This window comes from Xenopus laevis, chromosome 8L (genome assembly GCF_017654675.1).
Source record: "Xenopus laevis strain J_2021 chromosome 8L, Xenopus_laevis_v10.1, whole genome shotgun sequence".
Lineage (NCBI taxonomy): Eukaryota > Metazoa > Chordata > Amphibia > Anura > Pipidae > Xenopus > Xenopus laevis.
The window spans coordinates 116,251,187-116,271,363 of record NC_054385.1 but is presented as its reverse complement, the minus strand read 5'-3'; the positions used below and the strand labels follow the sequence as shown (position 1 = coordinate 116,271,363).

Below are 20,177 nucleotides of genomic sequence, written 5' to 3'. Positions count from 1 at the left end.
ACTAAGATATAATTAATCCTTATTGGAAGCGAAACCAGCCTATTGGGTTTATTTAATGTTTAAATGAATTTCTAGTAGACTTAAGGCATGAAGACCCAAATTACGGAAAGATCCGTTATCCGGAAAACCCCAGGTCCCGAGCATTCTGGATATATATATATATATATATATCATGGAAGAAGGGTCCGCACACACAGGACTTACGAATCAATAACCGGTGTGTGTGTATATATATATATATATGCAGTTATATATTGGCAGTTCTGAAATAGTTAGATGGAGTTTTTATCATTTGTAATTAGAAAATGGAAATTATTGTTGTTTGTCTTTATGTTGCTAGGTCAGCTTGCTTGGCAAGATTGCCAAATGAGTGGATCTGGACCTGATTTGGCCAACCATGCCCTGGGCCAATTGAGCTAAACCAATTGTTGGCCAAACCTGCCTTATTGATGGGTGATTTTCAGCCAGATATCTGTAAGGCTGGCCCATTGGTGGGTCCTATACACAGGCCAATAAACTGTGAATTCAGTCTGAAGGGAGTCATCGGCTTTTATTGGCCCCTGTATGGCCAGTTGTATTTTCCTCAGTGAGCAGCCAGAGAGGAAGTTGGTGGCAATCTATTGTACATAGATTAATAAACATTAGAATATTTGACTTATCTGCTTCCAATCCAATACTTTGGGGCAGATTCACTAACCGCCAAAAAGTCGCCAGCGACTGCTTCGCACACATCGCTACACTTCGCCAGGCGAAAATGCTCTCAGACATCGCTAATTCACTAAAATGTGGAGTTTCGTTGTGGGCGCCGAACGCTGGTGATTTTTCGCTTACGTTACTTCAGCAATGCGAGCGATTCAAAGCAAAGATGTTCTTGCCTTCATTTCTGCCAAGCACAAATTCACTAGAGGTCTTGCGCTCAGGTGAATTTGCATACAGTGGAAAATTTAAAGTTGAATGAACGTCTTTATGTTGTATATTGCAGCAAATACGTTACATTTCCACTGTTATTTACACATGTCCAGGGAATCTTTATAAAGACAATAGAGTTGTTATAATGCCCTACACATGAGCCCACTGTATAGTTTATGTTCCATATGTTAGAAAATGTATGGGGGGAAACGGGTTACTTTTGCAGCCTATCACGCTGAAAAAACTGCGAATGAGCGCTAGCGCCTATCTCTTTCGCTAGAGAATTGGCACCTGCGCCGGTTAGTAAATGTGTCTCTGCGGGTGGTAACGCTGACGAATTTTCGCCAGCGTTTGCCACTTCGCCCTTTAGTAAATCTACCCCTTTGTGAGCAAAGTTTCTTAAAAATAAGTATTAATGTATTTTCCTTGTTAAGTATTACACATTAATTGCTGGAAGAGTTAATTCTTCAATATCCATCATTCCTCCCTTGAGGTTAATACGGAAAAATCCCCCTGGTCTGTATTAAAAACAAGAGACAGTATTTATAGCTTCTGCTTGAGCCTCCGACTCCCAGTGTTAATTTTCGAGCTGAAGGAAATCACAAACTTTCCCGTGTCACTCCGATTTATAGTAAGTACAGCTCATTACAACATTGGTAGAGAAGCTTCTGAGGTCATTGTCAATGTTTAATTTACCCCGATAACAGCAGGATAAACATGACGGTACAGACAATATAAGTAGAAGTGAATCATTTACATGATTTACACTTTTTTCTCATGAGACTCAAAGCACTTTATAGAAAGCCAGGCAGTCATTACAGGCACACTGGGGGTCATTTATAAAGTTTGCACAGTGCATACTTATTCGCAAATGGTTGTATTGCCCGTGTTTTTTCCTGAACGCTAAAAGATTGCACTGCTGTTCCCGTCTTTAAATTTTTTTGCTAATTCTCATTCCGTACTAATTTCGCAAATGAGACGGGTGTTTGCGTGAGTGCGGCCAATATGCGCAATAATAGCGCCGACCAGCAGATTAAGTGATTTGTCCAGGGGTCACAGAGTGACCAAAGGGAATTGAACTAGGGTCTAGCATGAGATCCCACATCAAAGGCTAATCAGACCTCTAAGCTAAGGGACACACAAATAATCTGCTGCATTTATCTGTACTGTAAGTATGTAACTGTATGTAATTTTATAAAGTGTAATGGAGTTTCAGAATCTGTAATAATAATATGCATTACAAATTTATCACAGCTATAAGAGATTGGTGCCAAAGAGATGATGTTATAGGTCATAAATGGCTTAGATACTTACAATAAGAAATCCCATTAACTGGAGAATGATATATAAGGGGGTTAACTAATACCTGAAGAAATAAAACAAGTGCTAATAATTTCCCGCAAAATTCGCGAAACGGCAAACATTTGCAGAAAAAATGGTGAAATCGGAAAGTTCATGAAAAATTCTTGAAATTTGGACATTTTCACGAAAAAATCATGAAAATCTTACATCTTCATGCAAATTCAGAAATTGACGCCGGCAAATTTTCGCGGGACATTCACGAATTTATTTGCCGTGGTGAAACGTGGAAATTCACTGCAGATTCGTGCCAGGCAAATTTATTCGCCCATCTCTACTAACAAACATTCACATCCCTATGTAATCAGTACGCAGCTGCTCTGTATGTGTTATTGTTTGTTATATTCCTGCATTTGGGATTTGCAGCCAGTCCCTGCTATTATAATGAGTGTGGATTGTATGTTGGAAATAATCTGCTGGCTCTCAGTTGAATTGCCTATCATATTTATTTCAAATCCACAGCCCAAAGACCATTGGTAAGGTCCAGTATGACATTGAGAAAATAAAGAGAAATAAATGAGAAGCAAATTAACAGATTCATTTCCAGTGCACTCAAGACAGAAATAGTGTCAAATTAATATTTAACATAGTGAATCATGTTACATAAATCTGTAGAAAAAAACAAATCTGTTTTACTGAAGAGTATGTTTTCTTTTTCAGAAACAGTTACAGGTGAGATCCGTTATCCGGAAACCCGTTATCCAGAAATTATGGAAAGGCCGTCTCCCATATTATCTAAATAATCCACATTTTTAAAAATGATTTAATCCTTATTGCAGGCAAAACCAGCCTACTGGGTTTGTTTCATGTGTAAATGGTTTTCTAGTAGACTTAAGGTCAAAAGATCCAAATTAAAGAAAGATCCATTATATGGAAAAGCCCAGGTCCCAAACATTCTGGATAACAGGTCCCATACCTATACAAAGATTATATTTTGATGATAGGCTAAACTTAAACCTTCTAAAATGGTTTTAATTTTCAAGACTTTAAGTAAAGGTAAGGTAAAGTGATCAGTCGGCAGTGTTGAATACCGAGCTATTGTTTTTACAAGAAAAAAACAACAACAATCAAAAAAAAGGAATATATGATCCTTCCTTATTGTAATATATAGGAAATGGGTGTTTCTGGCTATAGGGTCTTTCTGTTATTTGAAGCTCTGTGCAAGGAGGCTAATAAATTAATTGAAATACTAAAATGATTAATTATTATTCATTATTAAAATAATTAATAATAAATTACATTTAAATACTAAAATGATGGGCTGGTGTTGCTGTGAATGAAAAGAGAAGCTACAAAAAAAGTAGCTAGTATAAATAGGAAATGTTGTATATCAGAGCTTTTTGGATATCAGGTTTCCATATAATAGATCATAACCTGTAATTAAAATATTCATTACTATAAAATGGGAGATCAAACAAAAGCTCTTCAATGCATTCATCCTAAGCTTTTCTTCACTACTTATATCCCCTCATAGTTGTTATTTCACCATGCACTATATTCTGAAAAAAAATAACTTTTTCTGCTTTTCAGTTCTCATCTCACCCTTCTAGCAAAATGTAGCAATGCTGTTTTAATACAAGGGAGTCTAGATATCCATATCTGGGATTTTAGTATTCCTGCTACTTTAAGGAGCCCATTTACTAACAATCAAATTTCAATTTCTTTCTGTGAATCTCTAAAAAATGTGTGGTTTTCCCAATTATTATTAAAAAGCTCTAAAACTTTGAATGCAAACTTCATCAGTTAAAAGTTGTTAAGGTCTTACAGTAGTCAATGGGAGCTGCTCTGATTCTATTGGACCTCTTTAAATCAATTCAGTCTTTTAGTGGTTTTCAGATTTTTTTTCCTCTAGGACCTGTCTGAAAAACTAAAATGTATTTATTTTTTTACATTTTTAACATTTTCCAATCATACTTTTTTTATTCAGATTGTTTAATGTGTCATGACATACGTGGTTATAGAGTTTGTGAGTTTAGACGAGGTTTAAAAACCTCTAAAACCACTACAATCAACCGTTAATGATAAATAGACCTCCACAAGTTAAGAGTCCAACCACCCATATTGTCTCAATGGCTATCAACCCTGGACTCCTCATTTTACTTTAGTCCTGGGCTGGGCAATCATTTTCTCTTTCACACTCATGTCATTCATGACTATGATTAAAATAAAAAAAACTTAATTCTGAAAATGTACAAGGTGAAAGCACACCAAGGATCCTTGTGGGTAAAATGCTACAGTATATATACAGTATATACCCTCAGGATCAATACAAAGGTTCCATAACACAGTGGGTAGAATTGTTTATCCTTTATCTGATTAATCTCATTATTTTGCTGCTCTGTTGTCTAAAAAGATCTTTGTCTTTGCTTAAGTTCTTGGAACATCTTCCCCTACCCCCACCCAACATCTTTCCCTTCTTTTAACCTCCTTCCACACCCTACTATGATTATGTTCTGCTTGGTACTTTCGGTAAATAGAAAACATTCTGAAAATAGAAAAATAGTAAAAAATATTCACATACAGAAAAATATAGTATACTTTTTTCATTCTTTATTTTGTTTAATCCGAAACAGAAAGAATCAAGCAGTATCAAAGTAGGTTGTGGAAGGAGGTTAAAAGAAGGAATGTTCCTCTACTTCGCTCCGTGTTCCCCGTTCTGTAAATGTTTGGTTCTCGTGCCTGCCCAGAACTCTGTCCCTGGTCCTCTCACTTTAAGAATATTATAAGGTTACCAGCTTCCACACCCTGGCTCTCCGTATCATGAATGCCCAGTGCCCGGAGAAGAAGGCTTCAGGATCCTCCAAAAATCATGAGTATAATAAATTCAACCGGTGCTCAGGTCAAGCTGCAAGCAGGGACAAACCCTTGCTCTCACTTTAAGACCTGGTGGCATCCGAGTAGCAGAGGGCTCCTTCTGAAGTGAAAGGTGGATGTTATATGCAGAAGTGTGAGACGAGACTGGGATCTTGGGGTTTGTTCTGGGTTTGGGATACCATTTGTAACAGCAAGTCACTGGAAATGTCGCATACATGAGCCAATAAACTTGGTATGTAAGGGCTGAGTTACCAGATTTTATCGGCCCATTTTTGGCTACCTTCACTATATTCACACTGCTTGTGAAGGAAACAACATCTGCCAATGCATCTGAGTGATCAATCAATCAAAAATCTGTACCAAAATTTGCTAAATGGCACTGACTCAGCAAGTAGGCTGCATGACATGATTTTTGGAAACAATTATAAAAGCAAATTGAGAAATGTGAATGGCATTGGGAAGTTTATGAGACTATAAAAAGGTTGAGGTTAGAAATTGTGGCAAACTATATGTGGAATATAAAGATAATCTTTGTAAATTCAATATGTGAATTATAAAATGAATATTCAGCTGTATTATTTTATTTATTTTACAGATACTGTTTGGAAACCTGATGGATAAGGCCAATAACACTGCAGTGGAAGAGTTTATTTTATTGGCCTTTTCGGATTTATATCAGCTCCAGATTCCCTTATTCTTTGTCATTTTGTTTGTCTACATCATGTGTGTTTTTGGGAACTTTCTCATCGTCCTTCTAGTTATTGCTGAACCTTCACTTCATACCCCAATGTACCTTTTTATTAGCGAATTAAGTGTGTTGGAAATATTGTATGTGTCTTGCATTATCCCTAATCTTCTGGCTAACCTCATTGCAGATAAGAAGAGCATATCCTTCAGTGGATGTTTGATACAGTTGTTTGGTCATTCTGCCTTGGGTTCTACAGAATGTTACCTTCTTGCAGTCATGGCTTTTGACCGAGATCTGGCTATTAACAAGCCCCTGCATTATTCTGCTATTATGAACAAGGAGTTTTGTGTGATGTTTGCAGTTCTACCATGGATTGTTGGAGTTATCCATGTAGTAATTTCAACAGTCTTTACAGCTAAATTGGAATTCTGTGGTCCTAATGAGATCAACCATTTCATGTGTGATTTCCCTCTTGTACAGTCCTTGGCGTGTTCCCATCCCTTTATCACTGAAGTGGTCACAAGCTTTGGGGGCTTTTTTGGAGCTGTCCTCCCATTTGTAGCAACTGTTGGACTCTATATCCATATAATTATTGTAATTTTGAAGATTAACAGTGCTGAATCTAAACAGAAAGCCTTCTCCACCCTTTCGTCCCATCTCACTGTAGCAGGCTTGTATTATATCACTGTTATAATTGTTTATACTGTGCCAAAGGGAGCCCATTATAACAAGTTTATTGCTCTTATATATACTGTCATTGTCCCACTAATGAATCCCTTTATTTATGCCTTCAGAAACAAAGATATAAAGAAAACGCTCATAAAATCAAGAAGGCTAAAGCTTTGCCAGGGATAATAGTAATATTAACTAGACAGAAAATAAATGATATATTTAACTGTTAGTATTTTATTTCCTATCTATACTGTTTAGTACAGTATATTCTCTTTTACTTTATAACATCCTCTTGGCCCACTTTACTTATTTTCTTTCTTAGTTTACATTTTGAATCTGAGAAGCATAAAAAAGTGTTTTAAAAATGACATACAAAGAGAGCTGCACATAATAGTTCTACTGTTTATGCACCTTCTGTGAAATATTATATACTGTTGCATTTAAGGTACACATGGCCAGGTAGACAGACCACTGTACTGATTTATAGGATACAACTTAGGTCCATCCACAGCAACCAAAAAGCAATAAGCTTTGTTCAGTCTACCACAAAATGATTTAAAAAAAATATTTGCTTGTTTGCTGTTGGTACCTCCACTGGTGCAATTTAACAATTGAACTTACAACCGTAGACCTAAATTGTGCATTTAGCACAGACTGTGGAACTACCACCTTTTTCATTCCAACAGAAAACTGATTTTGTGTGCCAATAAACTCTGTTTTATCTGTATCTCTTTCTTCACTTTGGTCTATAAGACATGAATGATATAAGACAGCTGAGTTATAAGAGCAAGGTAGTTTCTGTAAATAGATAATAAAACTATACTATACTGGACATTTACCGTTATCTGTGTCTACTTGTTTGATAAAGCTGCTCATTCCATATCCAGGAGATCCTGAGAAGCCACTGTCACCCCAAAAAGGGAAGATTGTATCATACTTACCGTGATCTTCCTTTCCTGTACACTCCATGTCATACTTACCGGGATAGCCCCGCCCCAGTGCTCCCATCAGAAGGACCCTCCCCAAAGCTTTAAAAGCCCAACCCCACCCCCTAGTCCGGTGTCTCGTAATAAGCTTCTAGAAACTACCGAAAAAGGGATGGGAAACCTGACATGGAGTGTCCAGGAAAGGAAGATCACGGTAAGTATGATACAATCTTCCCTTTTCCTGGACACTCCATGTCATACTTACCGGGACTTAGCAAGCTAATATCCCAATGGGAGGGAATTTGTTACACATAAGGAAGTGGCCGAGTATAATCTATACCAGATAAAACTCAGAAGAATGAAACCCCCAAAGGTGGACCAAAATCACCTTGTGGAAATCTGTGAACTCTATTTTCAGAGGAAATGGACTGGAAGAGAATAAAAGGAAATAGTACTCCTTAAAGGAACCCACACCAAAGTAATGATACCGAGTGTGAAACCAGCATGACAATTACATTTAAAAAGAGAGAACTCTCTCTTATTAAATAGAAGCGGATAGGAACCCAGAGTAACACTTCTACATAGTCTTACTCCTACTACATACCAGCATGTTTATTCCAACCGCATAACATCCACAAGAGGACTCTTGGAAATGGCTCAAAAGCATGGTACCTGCAAAAGAGGATTTAGTAGGGGGAAGGAAAAATACCATCACTAGTCTTCTACATGACCCCGCTCTGTATGACACTACCGGTACATGGCATCACCTAGTGTAGTTCCCAGTCTCTTTAATACTAAGGAACCTGTATTTATTCCAGACCATAACCAATACACCTCTCAATGAGAGGTCCGTAGAATGACTTATGGAGAAGGAGTGCTGCCAATGTGGGAATACCTTACCTGCCCTGTGAGGTATCTAGAAGCATTCTGCAGTCTGTACAGATTGAAATTGTTTTTATCTTTAGCTCATGATCCAACACCAAACAAGACTGGATAGTATTAAGATCAGCGTGCCCTGGAGTAGACCAGGTAAAAGAAATGCCTGCAGATATGCATAACCTTGCTATGATACAGTCCTCGAGCCTTCACAGATGTGACCTGTACATAGCTGGAGTTATTGTACACCATAGATTGGGCTTATAAGCAATCTGTATGGCCTGCTCCCATGAGTTTACCATATAGGAAGAAATTTGAATGACTCAAGGAAGTATTACAACCAACAATACTGCTAGAGATTGGTTATTCTCAAATCCCCGGACATGGACAGTACCATCCTTAAGTGTTCAAGATTAAAATTAATCTAGGTATGGAGATATAATTATTTACCTATTATTCTGCAATGGAACTCCCCTACTAACCATACATGCATGTCCAAGCCTGTTGGCAAGAGATGCAATAACCAGGACCTTGCCTAAGGCCGATACTGCAGCCTTGGTCTAAAAGGATAGTGTACAAGACCCTTTTTATAGCTTGATGTTAAGCCCTATGATACTTACCTCAACTAGCCAGGCCAGTCTATGGTGGTGTAAAAGGCTAAACCCAGAGTAACAGACCTTTAGAAAACCCAGCATGCCAAGATTGCATGCTTCCTGTCCACCATATGGATTAACATTACAGAATAGCCTGTTACAATGAACCTGTGGATCAAAACTTTTAGCTATAACTGAATTGATGGAGAATACCTAATTTTACAGCCAGCTTTATATGGTACCCATTAATATAATATGTCCCATGAATATATAGTCCAAGAGCTGACCCCTATTGTATTGGAGACAAACTAAATAGGTCTGTACTATAAAATACCTCATTGCAAAGCTCTAAAACCCTGTGGCAGTAGTGAATACAGTATACAGTATGTGATTTAACCAAACATTTGCACTGACTGATGCACCCACTGTCTTCCAGACTGAGACCAGATAAGTTGCACTCCTGTAACCAAGAAAGAGATCCTGATGAATATCATACCAGTTTTATAAATAGACCTTGATTTATCATTGGAATATACAGAACATCTATCTTGCCTGATATCCAGCTGTGGCGATATTAGAATCCTTGTTAAATGTATATATGACTGTATACATGTCTACGTCCATTTAGCCCCAGGCCAATCCTATCGCAGAAGCAGGATACGTATTTATCTTATTTTCTTAATCAGCAGGAATAAGTCCAGTCGTAGAACATAGATTCTAATTAGTGAGATCCTTAAGACTGATAACTATTCCAACAGCCTATAGTTGAATGTAAGCAAATATATGGACCACGTTGACTTCAAAAGTTGTGGTCTACAAGTTCATGTTATAATACAGCCATTGTATAATACCTACCTGCTGTTTGACTATTGCATAACACCCATATGCAATATAGTCGTATACCTTTAAACCAGAATTGGCCACTACTCTCACACCATCTTTGTAACTGTGCATAATCCTATATATTACATAGCATTTATATGAATCAGAATTGGCCTTAGCCAATCCATTTAGACAAGATACATGTCTACATCAGTTACCACCTTTACTGTATCTGTAACCCATATACCGATTGTGGAATACTTACCGGGACACAGTCCCCTAAGCCATTATGGACTGCTGTAAATAAGGGTATAATACTTATCTGCAACACAGCTGACGTACTTAATTAAGTTCATAATACCTATATCTGACTTGGCTAGCGCCTTTAAGTCAGTCTTGGCTGCTGTTATCAGCAAGCATATGTTACCCTATTGGCTTATTTGCAAGAGTAATCCATGCTTATAACCTAAATCAAAGTTACTTGAAACAGACATGACCCAGGGATACTGGAGCCTTAACTTGTGTTACCATGCTTACATACAAACCTGAAGGTTATATAGGCACCCTCCGGAAATGCCTAGAACCTTACCACACCCATTACTCATCAGTTTAACATTTACCTTCAGTTTGGTTGTTCTATTGATTGGTGTCCAAACCAGAGAGATGTATAGCATGTTCATTTACTTTAGTTATAACCTTAGTAAGCACCAAAGCCACTGAAATGTTTAAGCATATACATACAGTAAGGTTATAGTAGTGACCAGTGGCTGGCCCAATTAATGTATGACATGTGCATTAGTATGTGGTTATTACAGCCAGCTCCGAACCACTGATGTTACCCCATCTACATTCAGTTTGGTGTAATATTAAAAAGTGCCTATACCAAAAATGTCTAACATGTACATTCATATTTGGTTATTAAAACCAGCTCTGGAACCACTAAAAAGTTTCCACATATACAGTCAGTTTGGTTACCACATAATGCAGCAACAGGCCCAGAAATGTATAACATATGCATTTGTATTTGGTTATTCAAGCTAGCTCTAGAATCACTGAAATGTTTCACATATACAGTCAGTTTGGTTACTGCCTTATGCAGCGACAGACACAGAAATGTATAATATATGCATTTATATTTGGTTATTCAAGCCAGCTCTATAATCACTGAAATGTTTCCACGTATACAGTCAGTTTGGTTACTGCCTTATGCAGTGACCGGCCCATAAATGTATAACATATGCATTTGTATTTGGTTATTAAAGTCAGTTCTAAAATCACTGAAATGTTTCCACATATACAGTCAGTTTGATTACTAGAAAATGCAGTGATAGACCCATAAATGTAGAACATATGCCTTTGTATTTGATTATTCAAGCCAGCTCTAGAATCACTGAAATGTTTCCACATATACAGTCAGTTTGGTTACTGCCTTATGCAGTGATAGGCCCATAAATGTATAACATACACATTTTGTTTCCACATATACAGACAGTTTGGTTACTGCCTTATGCAGCGACAGGCCCATAAATGGATAACATATGCATTTGTATTTGGTTATTAAAGGAAAACTATACCCCCAAAATGAATACTTAAGCAACAGATAGTTTATTTCAAATTGAATGACATATTAAAGAATCTTACCAAACTGGACTATATATTTACATAAATATTGCCCTTTTACATCTCTTGCCTTGAACCACCATTTCGTGACTCTATCTGTGCTGCCTCAGAGATCACCTGACCAGAAATACTACAACACTAACTGTAACAGGAAGAAGTGAGGAAGCAAAAGGCAGAACTCTGTCTGTTAATTGGCTCATGTGACCTTACATGTGGTTTGTATGTGTGCACAGTGAATCTTACGATCTCAGGGGGCGGCCCTTATTTTTTAAAATGGCAATTTTCTATTTATGATTACCCAATGGCACATACTACTAAAAAAGTATATTATTATGATAATGGTTCATTTACATGAAGCAGGGTTTTACACATGAGCTGTTTTACTCAGTATCTTTTAATAGAGACCTACATTGTTTGGGGGGTATAGTTTTCCTTTAAAGCCAGCTCTAGAATCACTGAAACAAACAGTCAGTTTGGTTGCAATATTCAGTAGTGCCAGGACTAGGAATTCCTACATAATGCAGACAGAGCACTCGGCCCAAGAGTAAAGAGGCCCCTTTCTCTGGCTGCCCATCCCAGCTAGCCAGTATCCACATGCTCACACATATACACACATATATAAACACATATATATACTGGCTAAACAGTTTACTTCCTTCCATACAGTAATGTCTAAGCTTCTAAGCTAGCTAAATCAGAAGCAGAGTAGAAGAAGTACATGTTAATTTAGTTCACAAACCTATACTATAAAGGAAAGAGTCGTAACACAGAACCTTACCTGATGTTTCAGATAATCAATCTGAGCTGCTAAGGGAGGGGCTGGGAGGGGATCTACCTGTTCATTAACTGAACCTGAACACTGACCTCCAGAGTAATTACCCAATTACCTGCAGCTGCTGTTAACCGAACCTGCAGATCAACATAGTATTCTCAGCGCTCAAATAAGAAGGCTAACATTGTATTTGCAACATTCCCATCACATATAGACAAGTCTTGCCTTAATGCTGCTTTCAGACCCTGCAGATCATCATTGCATAGAACTGCTCTCAGCTGCTCTCAGCACGTAGAAACAGTTTTGCATCATCACTGCATTGCATTATCATTGCTCATAGAACGTATATATCAGCCTTGCAGCTGCACAGTTCTTCCAATGGCCAACAAGGCTCATACTTTTTTAAGAGTTAGGAGACTCTGGAACAAGGTGGCATTCTCAGCTTAAATTTAGCTTTAACTGCCAGTAGATTTAAGACCTCAGGGTTTTCTTTTATTTAACCCTGGAAGCTGCCAATTACCTCAACCTTGGGAAAGTCTTTTGAGGGAGGCAGCTGGCTCTGACACCTAAATTCCTCCAGAAGAAAAAAAATAATACCCCCATGTGGGGGAAAAAAGAGAAGGAGGCCATAAGGTTCAGGCCGCTAACTAAATATTTGTCATCAGAATAACGTACCTAACTGCCACCTCCCTCTCCCATCCGTAAAAATCATAAAGGGTGTATGAGCCATATACCCCAATGCCGCTGGACGCTTTTTAGACATGCCCAGGTAGGCATACGGATGGGGGGACATAGCACTTGCCACAGACCTGGATGTAATCAGGCTGGAGGGCACATGGATCAAGGAAAGCAATGATATTAGCCACAGTAAAAACTGTGCCTACCTGATCCAGATGTTTAAACACTGAAGATTCCACCTGAGGTAATGTGCTTAGGGGTAAAAGATCACCAGGACCAACCCGAGTCCCTAGGACGCTAACAGCAGCCCTACTGCTTCCCCAAGGTTAAAAAGAAAACTTGCTTCTAACAGGAGCAAAAAAAAAAAAAACTGAAGCAGAAGGAAAAAAAGACACCGGACTAGGGGGTGGGGTTGGGCTTTTAAAGCTTTGGGGAGGGTCCTTCTGATGGGAGCACTGGGGCGGGGCTATCCCGGTAAGTATGACATGGAGTGTCCAGGAAAAGTAATTACCCAGGTACTCAGATTGGATCTTCTAAAGACAGACAGTTTGTTAGATAGATTGCTTGGTGGAATTGGAGATGACACAAATGATTCAGTACACTGGTCACCAAGTTAGTCAAAAAAGGTCCTTATGAATATTGCCAAACTAAACGCTTCTGCTAAATACTTGGTATATATTTAGTGTTGGCCAGATATTGCAGGGTGTCACAAACTGAACACTAAAAAATCCACTCACATAAATACAGACTTATTTCCCACTCAGCTGTAATACCAGACACCAACATAAAACATGCTTTTGGTTACTGACACCAAAGGCAATGAAAACCATACCCTAACCCATAAAACTATGTGGCGGATAAGAGAGGCCCCTCTCGGCAAACATTAAAAATATGTAAATGTATTTTTGTGCAAGCAGAGATCAAGGTAAAATTCTTATGCAAATAATTTTCTCCTTGACTGCAAAAATAGAAAATGCTGGTTCCATACTTCCCAATATCGGACAATTACATACAGTTCATACAATAATGTTCAAATGCTTAATGACTACTGGAAGCTTATGTATGATGTGTGGACTTAAAGCATGAGGCAAATATATTCAAATGTGCCTAAATAGTACATAAAATAAGTACTTATCTTCTCCCAGTGGTCGCCTGTCTGTTTGCCTCAAAGCCAGAACTCCCTAGTTAGCAGTTATTAATTTGTCCATGTTTAAATGCTCTCCTGCATGTCTGCACCACAAGCCAACATTTTGCATATTGCAACTGAAATTCAGAATTGTTGCAAACGACGGCCCTCTCTTGATCATCCAGTGCCACCAAACTTCCCCAATGAAGGTTTCATCAACAACATGACTTTTTCAAGAGGAAGTTTTAGGCTGACCCCAAGATTAAGGATGTGATGACCCTGACGTGGCAGTGGTCATTGCAACCCATCAGGAAATCCTTATCTGTACCTTTACATAGAAAGAAAAAGTTGTTAATCAAGTTACAGTATCAGCATTTCAAAAACAATTTATGTGATTATAAAATCAAACACTCTGGAATCAGTCTGCATTAAGTACACTGCTTGACTTTATTCACTGCTTCTGTCCATTGAAGCTTCTGCCATGCAATACAATTAAGATGTGAAAAACAAAACACTTTGGAACAAAGCTGTAACCTTAAGGCGTCTATTTATCATGCTATTAAATGGAGTAAAACATTACCAGTGATGTTGCTCATGGCATCCAATCAGATCTTTGCTTTTGTTTTCTACCTGTTGAAATCTAATTGCTGATTGGTTGCTCTGGATAACATCACCAGTACTGCTTCACTCCACTTTTTAGCCTCTTTAACCACCCTCAACCCCTCTAGATGAGGGATAACTCCCAGCAACTCCCTGCCAAACAAACCTGCGACTCCTGATCTCAGGTTGGACCCTCGCGGATATAGTATAGGAGGGGTGTAGTTGAAATAAGTGAATTAATAATTTGGGCACCAGTGGTTCTTAAACAGTTAACAGTAACTTTATTGACTAACATTCAAAGGTTAGTGATGCCATGCTATCCTTTAATTTTCTTATGCAGCTACTTGTTGCAATGTTAGCAGAAAGCAACAGCAAAAACTGAAATAATACACTCACTCATATGGAGCTCAAATGAGGTAGAACAGATCAAGTCAACTGAATATGAAGCTGGATAGATGTAGAGACGCCCATAGTGGATGCCATCCAGGTGCAGAGATATATCTTGGGTCCCTTTTCACAGTGGTCCCTGGCACTAGGGCATTGGGGCATTGAGCTGCCCTTGCTCACTAATCCTGCCTGTCTTATACTCCTGGGGTTTACTGTGACAGGGTCTCACTATGAATAACTATTATTCATTCATGGGATCCTGATGTCCCGTCTAAGTCTAGAATAAGAGGCCTAGTTCAGCCTCTGGACTTCCAGCACTCCTACCTGCTCCTCGGACAGAAACAAAAGCCAAGCTCATGTTGATCTCATCCCTTTAATCCTATAGGGAATGGGACATCCCATATTATCACAGATCTACACAGAACTATGGAGAAACACCTCCTTCCCACTAGCCAGGGTCACACCTATCTAATATTCTGTCAGACACATAAAGATTAACTACAGTATTTTATATTGCTGCATATACATGCACTTACAAAGTAGCTCTAACATACTTAAATAGACTGTTTATAGTCTGTAAGCTGAAAATGGAAATTTGTGTGGTTTGCCTTTATGAGTTTTAAGATGGCCAAACTGTGTTGGACTGGGCTGTACAGGTCAAAGCCAGACAGTTGGTAACCTTACCTGGTGGGCCCTAGAGAGCCCAATCCAAGATGGTTTTGTAATCTTAAGAGTCATAAAGACAAACAACACTAATTTCCATTTTCTACTTACAAATGACTTAATTCTACAAACTACTTTACTCTACTTAAGTATGTTAGAGCTTGGTTTTTGGAAGGGCTGTCTGAGTGAAAACTGTCTGCCTGATTTTTCAAATTAGGAAAACCAGGTGGATTTTCCCAGATTGGCACGTCGTAGCCCCCAACATCATTTCCCACACTGCAACGTCATCTGCCTGCCCTGTGATGTCACTGGCCCACTGCCTGCCCAGACCATGAGGCAAGAAAAGGTGCCGACTCTACCACTAAGACTGGTGCCTGGGCCCCTGCCAACCATGAGCTCCAGCTCCTATAAATGCCAGATTAGCAGCTTTGTCTAACTGTACCAGGACAGCAAGTCATTAAATCACCTTGTCCTGCTTCTAATCCAATCCCATATGGGTTAACCACATTACCCATATTTATTTCTGTATTTCCCCTTGATAGATGTAACACATTAATTGCTGGAAGAGTTAATTTGTCATTAATCATCATTCCTCCCTTGAGTTTAATACGACTAAATTCCCCTGGTCTGTATTAAGCACAAGAGACAGTATTTATACCTCCTGGTCCAACCTTTGACTCCCAGTGTTATTTTTTGAGCTGAAGCTGATCACATAATTTGCGTCACCCAGATCTATAGTAAGTACAACTTTGTTATAGAAGTAAATTTTATTTGAAGCAGTGTAGGTGGTTCTTTACATTGAGGTCAGTGTGGTTGTGGAATGCACTGCCGGGTGATGTTGTGATGCTGATTCAGTTAATGACTATAAGAATGACTTGGATGATTTCTTGGACAGACATAATATCAAAGGCTATTGTGATACTAAACTCTATAGTTAGTATAGGTATGGGTATATAGAATTTAATTAAAAGTAGGGAGGGGTGTGTCTATGGATGCTGGGTTTTCATTTGGAGGGGTTGAACTTGATGGACTTTGTCTTTTTTCAACCCAATTTAACTATGTAACTAACTATGTAAATTGTGTCATAATTGATGTTTATTTTAGGCTGACAACAGCAGAATTGAGAGGATTGTACAAACAATATAAGTTTACCAGGGACAATATCAGCCTATAGTTGTTTATCATTTTACCATGTACCTGTATAATGAAGTTTCAGAATGATTAATAATATTCATAACTTATAAAGGAATAACAGGATAATGATAAGGGGCTGGAATGAAACTTGATGAAATAAAACCATATAATATAAGAGCTAATAAACACTCACATCCCTATGTAATCAGTATGCAGCTGCTCTGTATGTATTATTGTTTGTTATATTCCTGCATTGGGGATTTGCAGCCAGTCCCTGCCATTATAATGAGTGTGGATTGTATGTTGGAAATAATCTGCTGGCTCTCAGTTGAATTGCCTATCATATTTATTTCAAATCCACAGCCCAAAGACCATTGGTAAGGTCCAGTATGACATTGAGAAAATAAATAGAAATAAATGAGAATCAAATTAACAGATTCATTTCCAGTGCACTCAAGACAGTGATAGTGTGAAATTAATATTTTACATAGTGAATCATGTTACATAAATCTGCAGAAGAAAACAAATCTGTTTTACTAAAGAGTATGTTTTCTTTTTCAGAAACAGTTACAGGTGAGATCTGTTCTCCAGAAACCCGTTATCCCGAAATTATGGAAAGACCATCTTTCATGGACTCCACATTATCCAAATAATGTTAATAATCCAAATATTTAAAAAAGATTTCCTTTTTCTCTGTAATAATAAAACAGTAGCTTGTACTTTATCCAAACTAAGATATAATTAATCCTGATTGGAAGCAAAACCAGCCAATTGGGGTTATTTCATGTTTAAATGGTTTTCTAGTAGACTTAAGGTTAAACAATCCGTTATCCGGAAAACCCCAAGTCCCGAGCATTCTGGATAACAGGTCCCACACCTGTACAAAGATTATATTTTGATGATAGACGAAATTTAAACCTTCTGTTCAGAAGGACAAAAATGGTTTTAATTTTCAAGTAAAGGTAAGGTAAAATGATCACTTTACCAGTGTTGAACACTGAGCTATAATTCTTTACAAGGAAAATAATACAACAATCAAAAAAAAGGATTATATGATCCTTCCTTATTGTGAAGTATAGGAAATGGGTGTTTCTGGCTATAGGGTCTTTCTGTAATTTGAAGCTCTGTGCATGGAGGCTAATAAATTACATTTAAATACGAAAATTATGGTGTTGCCATGAATGAAAAGAGAAGCTACAAAAAAATAGCTAGTATAAATAGCAAATATTGTATATCAGAGCATTTTGGATATCAGGTTTCTATATAATAGATCATAACCTGTAATTAAAATATTCATTACCATAGAACGGGATATCAAACACAAGCTCTTCAATGCATTCATCCTAAGCTTTTCTTCACTACTTATATCCCCTGTTATTTCATCATGCACAATAAAAGCTTTTTCTGCATTTTACTTCTCATCTCAGCCTTCTAACAAGATGTAGCAGTGCTGTTTTTATGGCAGGGAGTCTAGATATACATGGAATTTTAGTATTACTGCTACTTTAAGGAGCCGATATACTAACAATCGAATTTAAACATTTGTCCTCAAATCTCTAAAATTGTGTGTTTTTTCCTAATTTTATTCAATTATTGACTCTAGTGCCATAAATCTGCGTTTCACATGCTTCTGCGTCTGATGTCATCACTCTTGGAGCAAAATTCAAATTCATTTAAAGTTGCAAATCCCTTTTTCACATTGCTCAATGTAAGTCTATTTACAATAGTTCCTGTTCTTGACCTAGCCTGTCCCTGACCAGTCCTAATCTGCTGCCTGTCCTGACCATTGCCTGTTTACTGACCATTCTCTCGAATCCCGTTTCTGTATTGGAATACTGTTAGCTTTGACCTGGTCTGTGACTTTGACTACGCTCTTGTCTCCCGATTTTGTTCTTCTCTGCTCATTTTGTATTGACTTGACCTGTCCCTCTACTCTCCTTGTTCCCCATTCCTTCTGTAAACTTTTGGTTCCCTTGCCTGTCCAGAACTCTCTCTGGTACTCTCACTTTAAAACCTGGCGGCAACCGAGTAGCGGAGGGCTCCGGAAGCAAAAGATGGCTGTTACAGGCGGAAGTGTGAGCTGAGACTGGGATCTTGGGTTTTTTTCTGGGTTTGGGATAACATTCATAACAACAAGTCATTGGAAGGGTCCAATCCATGGTTCAATCAGCTGCCGAGTTTATGAGACCATAAAAAGGATGAGGTTATAAATTGTGGCAAAATATATGTGGAATATAAAGTTATTTATTTTTAACTGCAGTTCTTTGCTAAAAAAATGGGAAGTTGACAGGACCATAAAAAAAAGGGGTTATAACTTATGGCAAAGTACAATATGTGGATTATAAAATGAACACTCAGATGTACTTTTTGTATTTATCTTACAGATACTGTTTGGAAACCTGATGGAATATGCCAATAACACTGCAGTGGAAAAGTTTATTTTATTGGCCTTTTCAGATTTATATCAGCTCCAGATTCCCTTATTCTTCGTCATTTTGCTTGTCTACATCATATGTGTGTTTGGGAACTTTCTCATCATTCTTCTAGTTGTAGCTGAACCTTCACTTCATACCCCGATGTACCTTTTTATTAGTGAATTAAATGTGTTGGAAATATTGTATGTGTCTTGCATTATTCCTAATCTTCTGGCTAACCTCATTGCAGATAAGAAGAGCATATCCTTCATTGGATGTTTCATACAATTGTTTGGCCATTCTGCCTTGGGTTCTACAGAATGTTACCTTCTTGCAGTCATGGCCTTTGACCGAGACCTGGCTATTAACAAGCCCTTGCATTATTCTACTATTATGAACAAGGAGTTTTGCGTGATTTTTGCAGTTCTACCATGGATTGTTGGATTTATCAATATATTAATCTCCACAGTCTTCACAGCTAAATTGGAATTCTGTGGTCCTAATGAGATCAACCATTTCCTTTGTGATGTCCCTTTTGTACAGTCCTTGGCTTGTTCCCGTTCCCTTATCACTGAAGTGGTCATAACTGTTGGGGTTTTTTGTGGAGCTGTCCTCCCATTTGTAGCAACTGTTGGATTCTACACCCATGTAATTATTGTTATTTTGAAGATGAACAGTGCTGAATCTAAAAAGAAAGCCTTCTCCACCCTCTCAATCCATCTCACTGTAGCAGGCTTGTATTATATCACAGTTATAATTGTTTATACTGTGCCAAAGGGAACCCATTTTTACAAGTTTTTTGGCCTTATATATGCTGTCATTGTCCCACTTATGAATCCCTTTATTTATGCCTTTAGAAACAAAGATATAAAGAAAGCGCTCATAAAATCAAGAAGGCTAAAGCTTTGGCAGGGATAATATTAATATTAACTAGATAGAAACACTGATGAGAGATTCCGTTTTGCTTCATTGAAAAATTAGCGAAACTTCGAAAAAATTGTGAAATGGTAAAAGAATTGCGAAGCACATTGAAGTCAAAATATTTTTACTTGTGACAATTTTTTACATGCATGACAATTTTTCTTGCTTCAAATACATTTTAATCAGTGGGCATTTATTGTTAT

General features: G+C 37.9%; 2 protein-coding genes across 2 annotated transcripts; both read left to right on the top strand.

The window, feature by feature from the left end:
* Positions 1-1,626: 1,626 nt before the first annotated feature.
* On the top strand, positions 1,627-6,625 carry LOC121397330 (olfactory receptor 6N1-like). The gene is made up of 2 exons (XM_041573964.1): positions 1,627-1,632; positions 5,678-6,625. Exons 1-2 carry the CDS (start codon positions 1,627-1,629, stop codon positions 6,623-6,625), a joined length of 954 nt encoding a protein of 317 aa, XP_041429898.1.
* Positions 6,626-19,041: 12,416 nt separating this feature from the next.
* Positions 19,042-19,972, top strand: LOC121397329 (olfactory receptor 5V1-like). Its single transcript, XM_041573963.1, has one exon. The coding sequence runs from the start codon at positions 19,042-19,044 to the stop codon at positions 19,969-19,971; it is 930 nt and encodes a 309-aa protein (XP_041429897.1). The 3' UTR covers position 19,972.
* The last annotated feature ends 205 nt before the right edge of the window (positions 19,973-20,177 follow it).